General features: G+C 44.4%; 1 protein-coding gene across 1 annotated transcript; it reads right to left on the bottom strand.

The window, feature by feature from the left end:
• Nucleotides 1-813: 813 nt before the first annotated feature.
• On the bottom strand, nt 814-19,139 carry LYAR (Ly1 antibody reactive). Its single transcript, XM_079920645.1, has 9 exons — nt 19,038-19,139; nt 14,038-14,213; nt 12,545-12,659; nt 9,352-9,459; nt 9,152-9,235; nt 5,524-5,950; nt 4,554-4,640; nt 1,622-1,707; nt 814-1,124 (listed from the first exon to the last, which is right to left on the bottom strand). Exons 2-9 carry the CDS (start codon nt 14,157-14,159, stop codon nt 990-992), a joined length of 1,164 nt encoding a protein of 387 aa, XP_079776771.1. The 5' UTR covers nt 14,160-14,213; nt 19,038-19,139; the 3' UTR covers nt 814-989.
• Between the last annotated feature and the right edge of the window lie 11 nt (nt 19,140-19,150).

Genomic DNA, 19,150 nt, shown 5'->3' with positions numbered 1-19,150 from the left:
CTGTAGTAAGAGGTATTAACGATGATAGTTAACACTGGTTAAAGGGGTGATTCTTACCACACACACCAGCTGTGAAGGGACTTGTGGGCAAAACCTACTCAAATATCAAAGAGTGGCCTGGCTCTCCTCCTGCACAATAAACTAGGATTTAGAGGACCAGTTCTGAAAGCATGTCAATCCAACTGGAGCACCGAATAACGGATTCAGTTTCCAACGAGCTGGTTCCCTACACCTGGTCATAGGCCACACCCCAAAATCTAGTCACCGACAAATCTGCCATCTGTGGCCGAAGATGGACTGGGCCAGAGTGGATGGGCCAAACTGTTACAGAGAAACCCCCTCTAAAGAGCAGAACTTCTGGCTGCGCAAGGATTATGACACACAAAGGACTGTTTCGACTGTTCCTGGATGAAATACTACAATTCACATGTACATTAAACCACGCAAAAAACTAACCCACAAAACCCTCTAATTGAAAATGTGTAGAAGTGATGTAGGTAAAACAACTGCTTTCTAGTCTGACCAAGTTATTTATTTTTGTTTTGTTTTGTTTTTTTGTGGTACACGGACCTCTCACTGTTGTGGCCTCTCCTGTTGCGGAGCACAGGCTCCGGACGCGCAGGCCCAGCGGCCGTGGCTCACGGGCCCAGCCGCCCCGTGGCATGTGGGATCCTCCCGGACCGGGGCACGAACCCACATCCCCTGCATCGGCAGGCGGACACTCAACCACTGCGCCACCAGGGCAGCCCCCAAGTTATTTTTTGACCTGTCACATTTAAAAATATTTTCACTACCACAAATTTAGAACTTGGGACAAGAATATATTTTATTTTCTCATATAAGTTCTACCAAAAATATATTTTTTTCTTAACTTAAAAATACAGCTTTGGAAAGCAAAATTTGAGTTGTTATAATCATTACATGTTTTACAAACAGTTGTGAAAGGAGAAGATCAACGGAATGGATTCAATTTTTAAATATAAAAATGTTCATTTTAAAAGCTTGACCTTGTCCTTTAATAACTTCAAGGTGGGGTTCTTGCTGATTTTCTTGTTAAAGATGACCAGGAGTTCCTCTTCAGATTTGTGATGTTCATTTGTCACTGCATAATACTGAGCTAAAACCTTCACAAAGGAAAACAACTGTCAAATGGGTGTATTTGTCCTGAAAATTGACCTACAATGTTCTTTCTCTGACCCACAATAAGGCCGACAGTGACAAATGAAAGAACCCAGGTACTGGTTACACAAGGGTGTCCTGCTCGTGACAATTCGTGTAGCTGTACACGTGTGAGCACTTGGCTGCATGTTTCAGACACTGATAAAAAGTTACAATGAGAAAAAACCATTGTTCTGCAATAATCAAAAGACAGCAACATACGTAGAGCAGTAATTTTCATATTTAATGTAGGCTCTGCTCTGGCTGAGGAAGTGTGGATGGGGTCTGGCTTCATCCCTTCCCCACAAGCCCTGAGGGGCTAAAAGGAGCAACTTGAAAGTCACTGAGACACACACATACACACGACAGTATTTCAGATTTAGAAAAACAGAACAAAACTGTACATTTTAAAATAAAGAACTGATTCTCCCCAGCTTATATATACCTGGTTCATACTTCATACCTTTTTCCTTAGCTTTTTGATTGTTATTTCGTTGTCTGGGGCCTGTTTCAGAACAGCTTTAATAGTTCCCTTCCAGTTGAATTTACCTACGATATAGAGAATTATATGTAAAACACTGTATTTTGTTGTACTACCAAAAGGGTTAAGAAACCATTTCTGCACCATCTATTTGCTGCTACCCAGGAATGAAGAAGCCCAGAACGGACAGGATGCCACAGTACCGTGCTGCAGACACCTGACCTGTCCAATCACAGTGGCCGAGAAGCGCTGACTACCACCCACAGAACTCATTCTTAGAGTGAGCAGGTTAACTAAGTACCATTAAGTACCACCATCCTATAAATTCCTATAAAAAAGATGGGGCTTGTATCTAATGAACTTAAGATTTACTAAGGATCCACTAAAATCAAGGGGCTTTCTAAGCACAGTAAGCAAGGCAAAGATGAGCAAAAGGAGCTGAACCTTGAACCAGAGAGGACAGAGGACAGCCACAAATAATTACTGTCAGCAGGTTAGGACTCATCTCGGGAACCTCTGCTTCTGGGGAGATGAAGACATGTAGGCTGAAGATACATAATGCTAATGAAAGAAATCAAAGATTTAAATACACGGAAAGACATGCTATGTTCATGGCGTAGAAGACTCAACACAGTAAAGTGATCAATTCTCCCCAGATCAATATACAGGTATAATGCAACTCCTATATAAATCACAGCAAGATTCTTTGCAGACATAGGCAAGATTATTCTAAATCTTCTAATTCTGAAAAAGAATAAAGCGAGAGGAATAAGCCTACCCAATTTCAAAACTTCGGCTATAACTACTCTAGTCAAGAACGTGTGGTGGAGGGACGGATACACAAACCAATGAGACAGAACCCAGAACAGAACTACACAAATATGCCCAACAGATATTTGACAAAGGTGCAAAAGCAATTCACCAAGGGAAAAGACAGCGTTTTCAACAAATGGTGTGGACCAACTGGCCGTTGATGAGCAAAGAAATGAACCTTGAACCAAGTCTCATACCTCATAAAAATTAACTCAAAATGGATCATGGACTTGGGTGTAAAAATCTAAAACTGTAAGACATTTCGGGAAAAAACAGAAAAAAAGTCTTTGGGATTTAGGGCTGGCAAAAAGAGTTCTTAGATGACATCAAAAGTATCATCTCTTAAAGGAAAAACTGACAAGTGAGGCTTCATCAAAATCAAAACCTTTTGCTCTACAAAAAGATACTGTTAAGAGGATAAAAGGACAAGCTACAGACTGAACAAAAACTTGCAAACCACATATCTCACAAAGGACTAGTATTTAGAATATATAAAGAACTCTCAAATCTCAACAGTTAAAAAAAAAATCAAACAATTCAATTAGAAAATGGGCAAAGAACGAGAACAGACAATTTAATGAAGAGATAGACAAAGGGAAATAAGTACATGAAAAGATATTCAACGTCATTAGGGATATACAAATTAAAACCACTGTGAGCTATTACCACATACCCATTGAAATGGCTAAAATAAAAAACAGTAACACCAAATGTTGGCCAGGGTGTGGGGAAACTGGACCCCTCGCACATTGCTGGAGGGAATATTAAACGGTACAGCCACTCTGAGAAAGTGGGCAGCTTCTTAAAAAACTAAACATGCAACTACCGTACTAGACAGCCATTGCACTCGTGAACATTTGTTCCAGAAAACATGACGCATGTCCACAGGAAAACCTGTACATGCGCTTTATTCATAATAACCCTGAACCGGAAATAACCTAGATGTCTGTCAACAGATGAATGGATAACCAAATCGTGGTACATTCACACCAGGCCACTGCTCACAATGAAGAGGAATGGATTACTGAGATGTGCAGCAACCTGGATGAATCTGCTGAGAACAATGCTGAGTGAAAAGAGCCAATCTCAAAAGGTTACAGACTAAATGACGCCATTTATGTCACATTCTGAAATTATAGAAATGGAGAGGTAAATGGAGAGGTAAATGGAGGTAAACGGACAGCGTTGACCTCTGGGGTAAAGGAGGGGGTGGGGCGAGAGGAAAGTGGGTGTGGCTATAAGAGGGCAGCAGGAGGGTCCTCGTGGGGACGGGAATGTTTGTCTCTTGACTGTACGAGGCCAACAGCCCAGTGGCATTTTGTCCTACAGTTGTGTGAGGTATCAGCCTCGGAGGAAATGGGGTAAAGGCTACAGAAGGATCCGTAAGTCTGTATCATTTCTTACAACTGCAGGTGAATCTACAATTATCTCAAAACTGAACATTTAACTTAAAAAAAAAGAGAGAAGCTTCACATCATCAAAGTTACAAACTAAGAAATCTAACCCAACTCGAGCAGTTACTGAAGTTCTGTGAATAAAGTCTTGATTCCCATCGAGTCCTCGGGCCTGTTCTTGACTGGCAGGACCCTAGGGAGTGCTCCAGGCCTGAGCAGTGGGAACAACTCTGCGGAGGGGGCCGTGCTTAAGAGGAACCTTGGAGCTGCCAAGTGCGCACTCTGGCTGAGGGACGGGGTGGCCGTGGGGCTCTGAGCGCGGGGACAGCAGGGACAGACCCAGAGACGGGAGGAGGAAAAGCCAAGCCCGGCTGGACCTCAGGGTACTTCTAGGAGAGGATGAGAGGCAGGGACAAGGAAGCAGGGAGAGCAAACAGGGCCTCAGAACCAGGGTTTATTTTAAGCTCCAAAGATAACACATGCTTCCAATCCAGACAGCTTTACATTCCATCCTCAAAGCTGGACAGACCCTGTACGACCAACTCACACAGCTCTCGTTCATTACTTAGCAGTCACACCCTAGAGAACGGATTTTACTTCAAGTTCTTCCACGTGCCTCCGGAGGGCATGACCATCGGACGGGCCCAGCTCTCCTCCTCCTCCCCCAGCCTAAAGAGGGCAGAGCTTCCAAATGATGTCAGCCATACCTTTTGCAGAAGCCTCATGGTTTTCCGGTTCTCCGTCCTCAGAATGTCCCAGGAGCTTAATCTTTTTCTTCTTAGAATCTGCTTCAACTAAGTAATTAGAAAGATTTAAAAAAATATTTCGCATTTATACTAGTGGCTACCATTTAATGAGAAGCCTACATGGCCAGGCCCCTCACATCCATCACCCTGCTCATTCCCCAAGCACCCCAGCCCCGTGGGGTATCTCCTCCAAGGCAGATGACAAAATGGGCAGTTGCGAGGTGATGGCACCTGCCCAGACTAAGCCCAGGACGGCCTGATCCCAAACCTTATGCTCTTTGCCTTACGTGGTTCAAAATGCAAGGTCTAACAGATTTTAGACATCCCAAACTCACAGCTTAAAAAGTATTTAATAGGGGCTTCCCTGGTGGCGCAGTGGTTGAGAGTCCGCCTGCCAATGCAGGCGACACGGGTTCGTGCCCCGGTCTGGGAAGATCCCAGATGCCGCAGAGCGTCTAGGCCCGTGAGCCATGGCCGCTGAGCCTGCGCGTCCGGAGCCTGTGCTCCGCAACGGGAGAGGCCACAACAGTGAGAGGCCCGCGTACCGCAAAACAAAAACAAAAACAAAACAACAAAAAAAAGAATCTGCCTGCCAAAGCAGGGGACACGGGTTCGAGCCCTGGTCCGGGAAGATCCCACATGCCGCGGAGCAACTAAGCCCGTGCGCCACAACTACTGAGCCTGCGCTCTAGAGCCTGTGAGCCACAACTGCTGAAGCCCGAGCACCTAGAGCCCGTGCTCAACAAGAGAAGCCACCGCAATGAGAAGCTCGTGCACCACAACGAAAAGGAGCCCCCGCTCGCCGCAACTAGAGAAAGCCGGCACGCAGCAACGAAGATCCAACGCAGCCAAAGGTAAACAAAAATAAATAAATTTATAAAAAAAAAAACAAAACAAAAAACAAACCCTGGAGCATAAGCTAGCCACAAACCTTCCGAATGCTTCTGCTTTCTTTTCCCTAGACTGGTTTTTGTCTCCCCTTCCCGCTCCGCGCCTCTATCCACCGCCCCGTCCTGGGTGCACTCAGCCTTGCTCCTCTGGCTCTTCTTCCCTGCAGAGCTGGCGGCCTCGAAGATGGCCTCCCCTGCAGCCTCCTGCTCGGCCTCCTGTCCCGCTTTGCGCTTCTTAGGCTTCTGACTCTTTGAATTCTCTTGGTGGTTTTCTAATTTTAGTTCTTTCTTTTCCTTTTTTCTCTTCTTCTGCCGTTCTTCCTTCCTTTCTCTCTTATTCTTCTTCGTCTCTGCTGGCTCTTCCACGCTGTCATTTGCTTTGGAGGACGCGACCTTGGCGTTGTTCTCTGCACATGGTTTGGCCGCTTGCTCCAGCGGCTGCTGATCTTGCCCCTTACTGACTGGTTCCTTATTATTAAGCGAAACCAAGAAACACATAAATTCTCATTCCAGACACATATCATCTCATGTATCTACTGAATAAATTCTTCTAAGGAAATTTTTATTACTTACCATTTTACAACTGTGACCCCCCCCCCAAAAACAGTTAACATGTGGCAGTAAATATACAAAAATGGAAAAAACTACCCACAGCCCACATTCCTCTCTGCACTTAACATTTTCATTCCACTGGAAAAGTGAAGAATCCGTATGCCATGTAAAAGCCAGACCTTTAATTCTGGCTCGCTATTTGCCTTTTTGGTAGAAGATGAGCATGTAGGTGTGGCAGAAACCCCCAGATTTATGCATCTGCAGACCTGGGTTCAAGTTCCAGCTCTGTTCATTACTAGCCAGGTAACTCAGGGCAAGTTATTTACCTGCTCCAAACCTATTTCCTCATCTGTGAAAAGAAAGCTAGTGATATCTACCTGATACAGTTCATGTACAAATAAAATGAGAAAAGCAATGCTCAATAAAGCAGCCAGATGTACGGGAAGAGTTTTGTAAACTACTGAGTACTAGACAGAGGTGCTGTTATCATCATCAGTGTTTAGATTGATGGTTACCCTTAGCGGACAGTCAGGGACACCTGGACAGAGTATAAAGTGGAGAGTAAGGAACCATGGAAATGTGAGCTGGAATAAGATAAACTTCCCATTTACTGCACCACCTTACTCAAACCAGCACACAGACTGTTTTAAAAAATGACTTCAGCAAAGCCAGCCCCATTGCCTGCTGTCGTCTGACTATAAATATGCTGCAGTCTCTAGGCCTGCCCTTTCTCAAGAGAAGATGTGGAGCAATTCACTGAACTGCTCAGGGAGCCCTGATGCATCTGGAGGGACAGGGCCAAGGTCAGTGCTGGCGGCTCTGGGGCTGCTGCAGGTGTGGTGGACAGTCCAAGGCCAGGGCCCACGTTCCATCTCTGTTAGTTAACGGCCAGGTGACTGGCACAAGTCACCGCAGTCCTCCTCCTTTGAGAGGCGAGGCCACAAGGGGGGAATGCTGCCCCCAACCTGGACCAAATGAAGGACTGGCTTTCACTGACAAACAAGAACTCTACTGAGCTCCCACCTCAGGCAACCCTCAGTGCCCAGCCCCGGGCTCAAAGAGTAGCATTTAGGATATTAATACTAAAGATTAAACTAAATAGTTGGAGTTTTCTCAGCAGCAGTTCAGAGAAGTCAAGTCGTCCATGTACATGCGGGCGAGGCAGGGATGAGTTCAGAAAGGATCTCAGGAGGAAGAGGGACACCCTGTCCTACAAGCTCCTTCCTAGGGTACAGTGTGTAGTGGGCATGATCACACCAGGGTCTGAGCGCCACAGCCCTGATACCGACCCGTTCAGCTAAGTCTCTAGCTGCTGCCTCGCCTCCACTTCCAAACCAATCCCCCAGCTGCTGGAAGAAGGTGGAGAGAGGGAGGGGACAGAGCGAGGAAAGGAAGGAGGGAGGGAGACACACATTCACCCACCCAGCAGCTACTCAATAAATGAGTGAACAAATTCACTCCCCATCTACTTCCTATGTCATTCCAGGCTCTCCTCCAACGTGGTCCCCTCAGGGACGACTTCACCGACTCTCTCCTGACAGAGCACCCTCCTTTACTCTCTGCCCCGTCTCCTGCCTCCCATTGCTTCCTGGCCCGTATCACCACCTCACACCATAGCATCAACTCTTATACGCAGCTGTCTGCCTGTCTCCCCCACTAGAATACAGCTCTGGAGGGCAGGACTTGGGCCTGAGGATGGCTGCGTCCACAGTGACCAGGTGCGATGCACACCAGGGTACAGAGAGTGTTGCAGCTGAGAAGAATATAAAGTCTCCAGCCCAACACCTCCGGGGCCTCTGAACTCTTTGCACCACAATCTCTAGGCACATGCTGGGACATTTACTGCACAAAGGCAATGCAATAACAAGCCTCGTTTTACAGAGCTCAGAGTTTACCACGAGCTGCTTACTGGTTATTTTATTTAATTCTTAGTATGTTCACAGCTTTAAAAAGGAAAGTGGAAAACCATTTTTTTTGAACTCTGGAGTTAAACTAAGTAATTTTAAACTTTTGATTCTTAGTTAAAATGTAAATAACCTTTAAAAAGCAGGTGCCATATGACTGCCAATTAAATGATTGGTTGTAAGGTTTCAAAGGCCTAGTTTGTATGTTTAGAGACACACGCTAGATATACTGCCAAGAGAAAGTTTCATTCTTATCCCAATCTGTGGCCAAAACTATGCTCTCTACATAAAAAAGCAAATCAATTGCTGACAAGGTGACTAGAATAAAAGACCAGTCAGACCCCACTGTTTTTTTTGAAACACTAACAATATGTCTCCAGATGGGACTTAAGCTCCAAGTAGGAGCTAAGTGCAACTGAATTAATGAGAAAAATGTTTAACAATGTAACCAAGAATGTGCCTACAAGATATCAAAGTAAGACTCCCTGCATGTGTATTCCACGTCTGGGGCCTCTCTGATCAAACCATTTTGACTGAAGGTGGTTGACTCATTTACTCCCATGACTTCTCCGTCCAGCAGAAGGAAGGAGACCAGCACTTACCGAGTGCCCCCTACCTGCTGGGCATGAGCTGGGATGCCTGTATACCCTCATTTGCCTTCCGTGACCCCTCACCCCACACCTAAAAGAACACCTAGTCACCCTCTCTGTCCTCACCCTGTTTATTTTTCTTGGTGGCACTATCACACCTGAGATATTTTCTATTTTTTGTTTGGGGCCTGACACACATCAGGTACCCAGTAAGTACTGAGTATAAATACCCACTTTTATTTAAGATAAGGAAACTCAGGCTCAGGGAGGTTAAATAACATGCTCAAGATCAAACGCTTGGCAAACAGCACAGCAGGGATTCCAAACCAGCTCTGTCAGAAACCCGAAGGTCCTGTTCTTTCTAACACTTCCCGCTGCCTGATTTCTAAGCGGATCAATTCATGTTAGCTGGTACCATTATCAAACATTGGGATTAAATACCTTTCTCTGCACAATAAGGAAATCTTCTCTGCAGTGCACTGTTTATTCCTTCCCATTAATGAAGGCACAGAGAGGCTCTCTGAAAAAGAAGGCTGTCTTGACCTCCAAAAATAAGACATTCCCGTTTCATTATTACCAATCATTTTTGCCACACTGCAAGTCTAGAGTGAGATCTGACTTACATTGCTGGAAGCTTCAGAAAAGATATTCCACACCTGCTCCAGGATGGATTCATTATGAACTTTTAAACTGTTCTTCATCCAATTCTGTATGAAAAAAAAAAGAAAAAACCTCACTTATCCCATATTTTGACAGGTATACATAAGCTGTCACCAATAGGCCCATATCCCTTCCATTCAAGGAAGTCATATCAAATACATACCTGAAATTTCGCCCTTTTCCTGGGAACGTTGTCAAAACCACTAATTTGCCCTAAAAGTTCCCTCACTTTGGGGCCGACATTGGGTCTTTTTATTAATTCATTAATTTTCTACAAAAAATGAAGATAAAACAAAAACAATAAATAATTGACAGATGAGTTTCATGAAAGTCAAACTCGCGGGTTCACACGTCACGTACAGATTTTGTATTAATGTCTATGTTTACAAATTCAACATAGTACTGAAAGTCCAGAGCAATTAGGCAAGAAATATAAAGCATCCACACTGGAAAGGAAGAAGTAAAATAATCTCTGTTCGCAGATAACATAGTCTTACACGGTGCAAACCCAAAAGATTCCACAAAAAGAATCTTCAGGGCCAATTAACAAGTTCAGCAGTCACAGGATACAAAATCAACACTCAGAAATCAAGTTGCATTTATATACACTAACAGTAAACAAATCGAAAAAGAAATTAAGAAAACAATTCCATTTATAATACCATCAAAACGAATAAAATGCTTAGGAACGAACTAAACCAACCAAGGGGCTGAAAGACATATACTGAAAACTACAAAACACTGCTGAGAGAAATTAAAGATACAGATAAATGGAAAGATATCCCATGTCCATGAATTGAAGACAATATTACTAAGATGTCAGTACTACCCAAAGAGAGCTACAGATTCAAATGTAATCCCTACCCAAAAATGAAAAAGCTCTGGAGATCGATGGTGGTGATGGTTGCACAACATTGTGCATGTACTTAGTTGTATATACTTTAAAATGGTAAACTATATGTCATGTATAATCTATCACGATTTTTAAAAACTGAAAGAAAAAAGTATAAACAAACCAAAAGTGATCAAAAGAATAAGACAAAAGTGGATATTCTAGGGACTAAATTTAAGATCAAGACAACAATATTAAAATCGAACAAACAAACATGACATAGCAAGAACAAGAGATGAAAAATAAATAAGTGATCTAGAGAAAGGGCTTATGGCAATCACAGTGAAGGCAGAGGAAAAAGGTAATTATTAAAGTTAGGGAGATGGCAATCCATAAGAAAGATGGTCACTTATGAGCCAACAAATAAAGACAAATAATGCAGTTAAACAAATATAGTGCAGGAAAGGGTCCCTGCATTAGGGAAGAACTGCAGCTATATATAAACAGACCAGAAAAAAACTGATACAGGATACAAAGAGGATAAGGCACCCAGGCAGAAAAACAAATCAAGAAAGCATGAACAAGGAAGAAGTCAGGCTAGCTCAGCACAGGCCAGAGCCGCGTGCTGAACCAGAGGAGAAGCGTACCAGCGACCGAGTTTGGAGGAAAGCACTGAGATCCATGCCAAATAGGGTATTTCTCCCTGACCCACTATCCACTCTCTGTGTGTAAGCACAGAGACATTGGGAAGGATGCTTGGTGAACATTAACACTGATGGGATTCCAAAATTCAATCTTTAAAAATGGAGAATTTAAGGATTTAAGGAACAGAATAAATACCCAAATCCATGTCTGTTGGACAGGTCGCAGCAGGACCCGTGCACTCTCCCAGCAGACCACATTCGGTCTCAGGTGTCTGCTGACGATGCCAGCTAGCGAGCTAGAGAGGACTTGGATGGGGAGCGGACTGGTGCACCAGGACAGAATCCGGAACAAAGTCCTCGGATCTCTAATACAGTGGCACGGCTGCTGAAGCCTGACAGTTTAGAACAAGGGTGGGCAAACCTTTTCTGAAAAGATTTGAGGCTTTGCAGACCATTTAGTTTCTGTCCTAACTACTCAGTGCAGTCCTTGTAGCACTAAAGCAACCATAGACAACGTGTAAACAAATGGGTATGGCTGGGTGTCAATAAAACTTTACAAAGAGGCAGTGGGCCGGATCTGACCTGTGGGCTGTACTTTGCTGACCTCTGCTCTAGAGGATTTCATTCAAGATGTGATGTCAACAGACACAGAACTCACACACCAGGTACCTCCAGCTCAGGGGCCTAGGAATGTTATCCGGTACTCAGGGAGAGCAGACATAGGGCCCCAAAGTATGGCTGATGGCCGCCGGCCCAAATATCTCAGTTAAGACAAGGGGTCTCACTAGCGTCTCAATCTGCACTGGCAGACTTTGTTAGTCCTTCGTGAACCGATTTTCCCTCCCAGGAGTTTTCTAACTCAGTAAGCTAGTCAATATCAGAAAATTCACATTTAAACTCTGTCATCAAAGAGAGTAACTATTTATTTGATTTCCAGGAAAATACAGAGTTTCCACACAGATGACATGTCTTTTCATTCTCCTACCTTCCTTTCTGAATCTTTCCTCCTGCTACTCTTCTGTAAATGGTGAATAACATACTGGAAGCTATACCTCAGTAAACTAGGGATTTCGCTGCTTTTGCCACTTTTATAATGTATGCTTTCATTCTATTTTAGAAGTAGAAAATCCCTCACATTTATGAAAATGTCTCTGTTTTGCCCGACTCTGATGACAGACACCACAGCTTAACATAGTTTGAGTTATAAAAGATGCATCTTCACTAGATGCAGATACAGATTAGAAAGGTTCCGTTCGGTTTCGTAGCCAAGGGAAAGTCAGTGAGAATTTGGAAATACTTTTGCAAGAAATCTGCAAAACGTGTAGATTAAAGACAAAATACACTGCAGTTGCACTGAAAGAGAAATAAAGAGCTCTATCCTAAGACGTGATGTTTCTGGGTCTTGCCTGCACGGATGATAACATTTATTCTTGGTTTCTTAGGTGTCCCAAGAAACTAGAAGATGTCAGATGAAGCTTTTTGATGAATTAGATCTTACAGGGCTTCCCTGGCGGTGCAGTGGTTAAGAATCCGCCTGCCAATGCAGAGGACATGGGTTCGAGCCCTGGTCCGGGAAGATCCCACATGCCGCAGAGCAACTAAGCCCATGCACTACAACTACTGAGCCCATGCACCTAGAGCCCGTGCTCCGCAACAACAGAAGCCACCGCAATGAGAAGCCTGCACACCGCAATGAAGAGTAGCCCCCGCTCTCCGCAACTAGAAGAAGCCCGCGTGCAGCAACAAAGACCCAATGCAGCCAAAAATAAATAAAAATAAAAACAAATTAAAAAAAAACAAAACAGTTGAAGTCTTTAAGAAAAAAAGAGATACAGTCCAAGTAAAATAATAATAAAAAGAAAAGAAAAGGAAGACCTTACCTGAATCCATGCCTGCTGCTTAACATCACCTTTGTGGGTTTTACCTTCATACCCTTTGCCACCATACTTCTGATTTTCGCTTATGCATTTCACATGGTTTTTATAGTCGTCACCCCTTAAAGTGAGAAAGTTCCACCGTTAGATTGATTCTCAAATTGGAGTCTCTGTCTAAAGCTAGCACGCTGCCCCAGCCTTCTGCCGTCCACACTTACATTCACATCTGTGCTCTGTACAGCCATCTCACCTCTTTCACTTACTATACTGGTAACCTCCTGGTCACATCACATTTTCCTTCTTCCCAACTGTTCAAAACCCACCACCAAACTTTCCACCCATTTTTATATACAAATGTCTTAAAATCAAATTGATAGGCAGCATTTTTTTTATTCATATATGAATATATACTAAATAAAAAAGGAAAGAACTCTCTACAACAGGGTGGCTTTATCTTAAATTACAAAACCTGTAGGACTTCCCGGTAATATAGTAGGCAATCAATAATCAGTTGTAGACTAAGTTAAAAGGTGGTGTAAAATGGTGGTATCAGGTCACAAAAAAGATCTAGGAGTCTTGGAAAAAAAGGAAACTTGATTCTGTCTCAAACGATCTTTCTAAAGCTCTATGGGGTCCTCAGGGAAACGTGGGAGCAAGGTTGAAGGCAAAGTCCCCTAAGGAGAAACCACCCAATTTTCACCTGTTCTATATATCCCTCCTCCTAGGATTAGGTATGAACGAAGACTTTAGCAGTTTCCAAACTTTTTTTTTTCTTTTTTTAAATATCACTGCTTTAGAAAGAAATTAAAAGGGACTGTCAGCAAGTATCCCCCAAATGCCATAGAGGCCATTAGGACGGATGCACCAAAAATGACCTTTTTACCTGAACCGTCTGAAGCTGAAGGGAATCAGTATGAGGCTGAGGTTGGCCAACTACAAATGACCCTCCCGAAGAAACAGTGGACGAGCAAGATCCATCCTGCCCCTCCCCTCAGTCCTCCCCTTTCCAGAGACCCTCTCAGTGGAAGCACCTGACACACGGGGGGCCAGGAGCTTCACTGCCACCATCACCGCCGATTTTCTAGGGAGGGCCGAGCCTCTTCTCCCAGATAGCTCCTCCACTGTGAATTAATAAATTCATTTTCCGGTCTATAAATCCATTTCTTCACTGTGATCAGCACACCACACCCCTGAAACCCTACTCCACGTGGTCACCTCCCTGGGTCTGGTAACGGTGCCAAGGACACAACAGCAAGTGTCACAGACTGATCAGATTATGACCGAACCCATAATTCCCTTTCCCTGAGTCTCCTCTTTACATCACCCTTAAAAGGCAAATGGTCTTGTAAGGCACTTTTAATTTTTTTTCTTAATTTCTTTTCTCAAATTTGCCTCTTGCTTATTCTTTTTTTTTTTTTTTTTACTGCTTTGTGGGACCAGGGGTTCCATAATTGGTCTGGACCTTTACTATGGATCTACCTGAATTCTGTGGAACTTACCAGAAGTCTTTACCGCAGTCAATGCAGGAAAGACATTCACAGTTTCGGCAAAGAGCCACATGCTTTTCTACTTGTATTTTCTTCACTGATTCACCACATGCATTGCATGTAAAAAATACCATTTTTAGCTAAATGATTAAATATTTTTTTATCCAAGACAGGTTTTAAGTCTTATCCTAAAAGAAAAATCAAAAAGGAAAAAAGATAATTATCATTGTAGTCTGAAACTGCTTTTCCAAATATATGATTCAGACAGCTAGCTTTTCACATGAAAACAACAACAGAATCAAAGCTGATTAGCAATCTACATAAACCTCTACCACCACATAAGTAAAATTATAATCAACAATAATAATATGGCTAACTTTCGTTGAGTGCTTACCATGTGCTGGGCTCTATTCTAACAGCTTTAAGCTAATGAACTTATTTAATCCTCACAGCAACCCTATGAGGTAAGGACTATTACTGTTCACAATTTACACGAGGTATTGGGACTCAGAGAGATTAAGTAATTTGCCCAAGGTCACACAGTAGCGGAACCAGGATTTAAGCTTCACAGGCTGTCTCTAGAGATGAAGAGTTTTGGGGGCGTTAAATGAAATATCCTACCTTTCCCAATAACTTAAAGTGCATACATGCGTTCTCTTTCTCTCTAATGCCTCTAGGTATGCGCTACAAATTATTTCAAGTCCCCAAATACAATAAGAACACAGCAAAAGGGGAACCGAGGAAGGTTTGGAAAGTGGAGAAGAGGCCTAAAAATAATTTCTATAAGCACAAAAAGCACTCCTATAGGCATAACTATGTACCCACCAGATGTTAAAAATGAGGATGTGCCTCTCAGTTTTAATGGACAGGAGTAGGTGTGGCTCCCTGTCAGATCAATAAGAAAGAAACGGGACCATATTCAGGTGTCCCAATGCTGGGTGCTGCATTACTGGAGGGTGTTCCCAAACCCAAGTGTCCCGAGCACTGCCCCATGATCAAGTGGGTCCACACCTACACATAACTACCATTTAAAAAGTTCACGGAGATGCTATTGTGCTTAACAAAACATGAATTCACCTAAAAGTGTGACAGAAGTCATAGTAACTTTCCAGGGTTATATAATTTTTTATCACTAGATTCTAAGAGTGTTGTCATTTTACATTATAAATAAGTTTCACATTATAAATAAGTTTCACAGCAAAAATATTGAGAACAATTGTTTAACCCAGCACTTTCTTCCTCATGGTGAAGGTAAGGATCAAGTAAACTGATACAATTTGTTTCCAGATAAGACTTCATTTGAGAATCCTTCAGCACAAATGAGTGACTCCTGGGTCGTGGAAAATTCTCATGTATGAAATCACTGTCTCTCCTCCACTCCCACGTTCTGAGTCACTGCTGGAGAGGACACACCTAAGCAAGGATCAGGGCTATTCCCATCCATTCAACCCTGAATGGAAATGTACATCCTGGCTGCAACTCCAGGGTTTACAGAGGCCCAGCTGATCTCTCTTGGGGGTCTCTTGCCCCACCGAGCACTGCTGGATGTCAGTTTGCCTGATGTGCTACACACAAAACGCGGGTCCCTGACCCCAGGACCCCTTCCTCAGCTCACCATCAGGGTTACATGTGGTCAGCTACAGCCTAGCAGAGAATCCAGAGGAAAACAAACCTGACTGTTCTGGGATGCGCACCAACAAAGACCATCTTCTCACCTGGTTATGGTAAAGATGTGAAACAGTCACAAGTCCTGGGGGGCTGGCATCACTTGGACTATGACCTATTCCCCCAAAGCCAGCATTCTGTACCCAGCAGAAGGATGATAGATTACTGACAGGCAACAGAGAAGCCACCCTGCCTCACAAGGAGAACAAGGCCAGAACAAAAGCCCACACCACACTGTCAAATAAACAGTCTCTAGCGGCACTTTGGTCTAAGAATGACAGTAAACCATTAATTAAGCACCCAGAAATGGACTGTCATTGTACACACAAGGTAGAAGCAGCTGCGATGAGCCAAATTACCTGCTGGAAAATTTAAAAGTACTTTCATAAGGAGATTCAACCATGAAAAAAATACCCCCTCAAACTGAAGCTATGGACTGGAGCTTTCCAACCTTCATTTTTGAGGTCTATTCTGTATCTTAATCAAGGGGGAGAGGGGAGGGGAGGAGGCTTAGGCAAGCTTTGAGATCCAGTTGGGTGGTGCAGGCTGCAGTGGAAGGTCAGGAATTAAAGGCCTGAAGAGGACCGCTGGAGACAAAATTTATCAACTCAAAGCCAGTGATGTTGACAAAAAAGATGATCGGAATATCTGTGTAAAACATGTTTTTACCTCTGGGGATTAACCATACACAGTGTAAACATCAGTTCAGGTGAGGATTAGAACTTGGTCACGTGTCCGTCAGAAAAATACCCCTCCAAACGTTTTCATTTGGTTTTTCGTGGCATATGTTTACATTTAGAAATCTGTTGCGATTCTTTAAAAGGTAGAATGGGTAGCTTGCACAGTAAGCCAGAACTCAGTCTCACAGTGCCTCTGGATTTTTAGAGCCATCACTGCATTTTTAGAGTTGATGAGCAATGGGGGCAGTGTGGCCACCTGCTTGCTAAGGAGGTAAGGTCTGTAAGGAGCTTACCCCTTTCTTTTATGCAGTAAACACTTGCCTGTGTGCCTGTGTGGGGAGAGGAGGGAGGGGCTGCAAAACAGCAAGCCCAAAACCACCCTAACTGCACAGCCTGCCTGGCAAGCCTGAGCGCAGGGCTGACAATTTCAGAAGTGCAAACGCTACAAACTTACAAGAAGACACCCTGTGAAAACTCAGCTCCTCTAATTGAAGATAGCACTGCACTTCCTGAAACAAAAGACTCAACTCATTCAAACTTCACAAGACTAAATAAATGTGGAAGAAATTTAAATAATTAAACTTTCAAATGATGTTTTTGGTAAATTTGTAACATTTGTAGCTCAGAGGTTAGAAAAGCTAAAAACATGCTGCATTAAGACTTTTAGGACACCTGTCTACTGGGTTCAGGTGCCATATATGTCATGACCGTCCATTTAAAGGAAATCTAAGTCTTTAGCCTAAAGCCAGGCCACACTGGGCAAGGAGACCACCCTTGTCACAGCAGAGTATGATGGGTATTGGACAGTAGCGCTGAGTTGATGGGCAACAGACAGCATCAGTATGGGGCCGGGAACTTGTGAAGCAATCCAGGCACCTCAGTCTCCTCTTATCAAGACGGTGGCCGAGTTCTGTTGACCTGGGCCTGGAGTCAGGGCCAGAGGATCTGAGCTGGAGCCCGCATCTGCCAAGTGAAAACTAAATGACCTCAAGGTACCTAAACTTCGCAGATTCCGTTTATCTGTAAAATGGGTCTATTATCTATCGTAGAGCACTGTGTGGAAAGTTAAACAAGATCCCAGATGTCAGTGATGGATCCTTACCCAATGGTAGAATTTCTTGTGATCTATTAATCTGCACGTCAGTGACATGGCTCCCAGTCCCCTCCAAACACATGCTTCTTTAAATGTGACCCTCAGTCCATTCATCCATCTTCATAAACTCTCTCTAGTCTCCTATGGCTCCCCACCCCACGGGTGCCCACGCTACTGCCCTGTTCCCTGATGACATGAACTCAGGTTTGTTCTGGGATTGTATTTGGGGTGATTTTTTACCTTCCTCCCTACACATTTTTGTATTGTTTATTAAAAAAAAAACAACTATTCTTAAAACGTTCCTTCGCATACACACACAGACCTAAACCCCATTGCCACCATCACACACCGAAACAGCCCACCTGAGGGGCCAAGCTGTCAACAGCCCCCAGTGAGCTGTGGCCTTGAGCACTCAACCCTCAGAACTTAAATTCTCCCATCTGTGAAACAATGCATCTGGTCATCTAGGCCAGCCCTGAGCCCCTTGGGGGGTGGCGGGGAGGAGGGAGAATTCCAAGAAACGAAGGGTATGGTGAAAGGGAAGGACAGACAAGTACAAACTGTCCACCATCACACCTAAACCTCTGAATGTGGGGTGATGAGGGTCTGGATGTGCACTCAGGGAGGACCTCTCCCTTGCTCTGCAAAAACTCTAGTTGGCAGGTACACCCATCTCCACTGGACAGATGAGCCAGCTGAGGCTGGGAGAAGCTGAGCCGTGTCTCTCTGCCTCCCAGTTCCAGTCTCACACCCTCCCCACACACTACATCACCAGCACGGGTTTAAACACTGGTGTAATAACTATCTGTGCAAGCCTACCTGTCAGGCACTATGCTAGGCACTGGTGGGGAAGGCTGGGGCCGCTCTTTGAATAAGTCCCAGATGGGCCTCTGCAGGAAAGGCAGCCTTGTACGCACTCACACCCCACTTCATGCCCCTAATCTCTCCTCAGAGGCAGGGGCTGCAGAAAATCCTGACATTTATTGAGCATCTACTATGTGCCAAGCCCTATCATAGGCGGTTAACACGTTTGGGCTCATGTAATCCTTACAAGAATTCTCTGAGTTAGATTCTATATTATTCCCTTTTGACAGACCAGGCACGAAGTGGTTCAGTAACCTGCAGCAGGTCACACGTACAGTTAGTGGCAAACCTGGATTCACACGCAGCTATTCTGGCCCTAAGTCCCGGGCTCTCAACCACTATGCCCTAAGGCCTCCTCCTTTGGGACCCAGCTCCCCAAGACTCAAAGAAGGCAAGCGCCTCGTCCCCAACATGCCTTGTAGCCCAGTCCAGCGGTGACCAACCATCCTGGCTGCAAACCCCTCTGTGGGTTCAAGGCACGGGGGCCTTTCCATTTTAAAACCCGGAGGGATTGGTCATCCCAAGTCCGGAACTCCTTCCACTTCCCCAGAGTACGAATGGGACCTGAATGCATTTCCTCCTTCCATGCGTATACGCCAAAGGAGAGACTCTCTAACGGTGGAAACGCAGGCATCGGCCACAGCGCGTCCCCCGCCCCACTCTCTGAGCCCCAGCCTCCTAGGTCGGACCTCTGGGCCACCGCCCCTCACCTCTGAGCCAGCGCCCGCCAAAGGTTTCAACCGGCCGCGAGAGCACGTGGAATCGCCACCGCCCGCCCAGCGGAGCCGTCACCTCCCTCCAGAGATTCCCCCAGCAAAACTCG

Source organism: Stenella coeruleoalba (genome assembly GCF_951394435.1).
Source record: "Stenella coeruleoalba genome assembly, chromosome: 4".
In the NCBI taxonomy this organism is placed as follows: domain Eukaryota; kingdom Metazoa; phylum Chordata; class Mammalia; order Artiodactyla; family Delphinidae; genus Stenella; species Stenella coeruleoalba.
The sequence above is the reverse complement of the archived record's forward strand: the minus strand, read 5'-3'. Positions and strand labels throughout refer to the sequence as shown.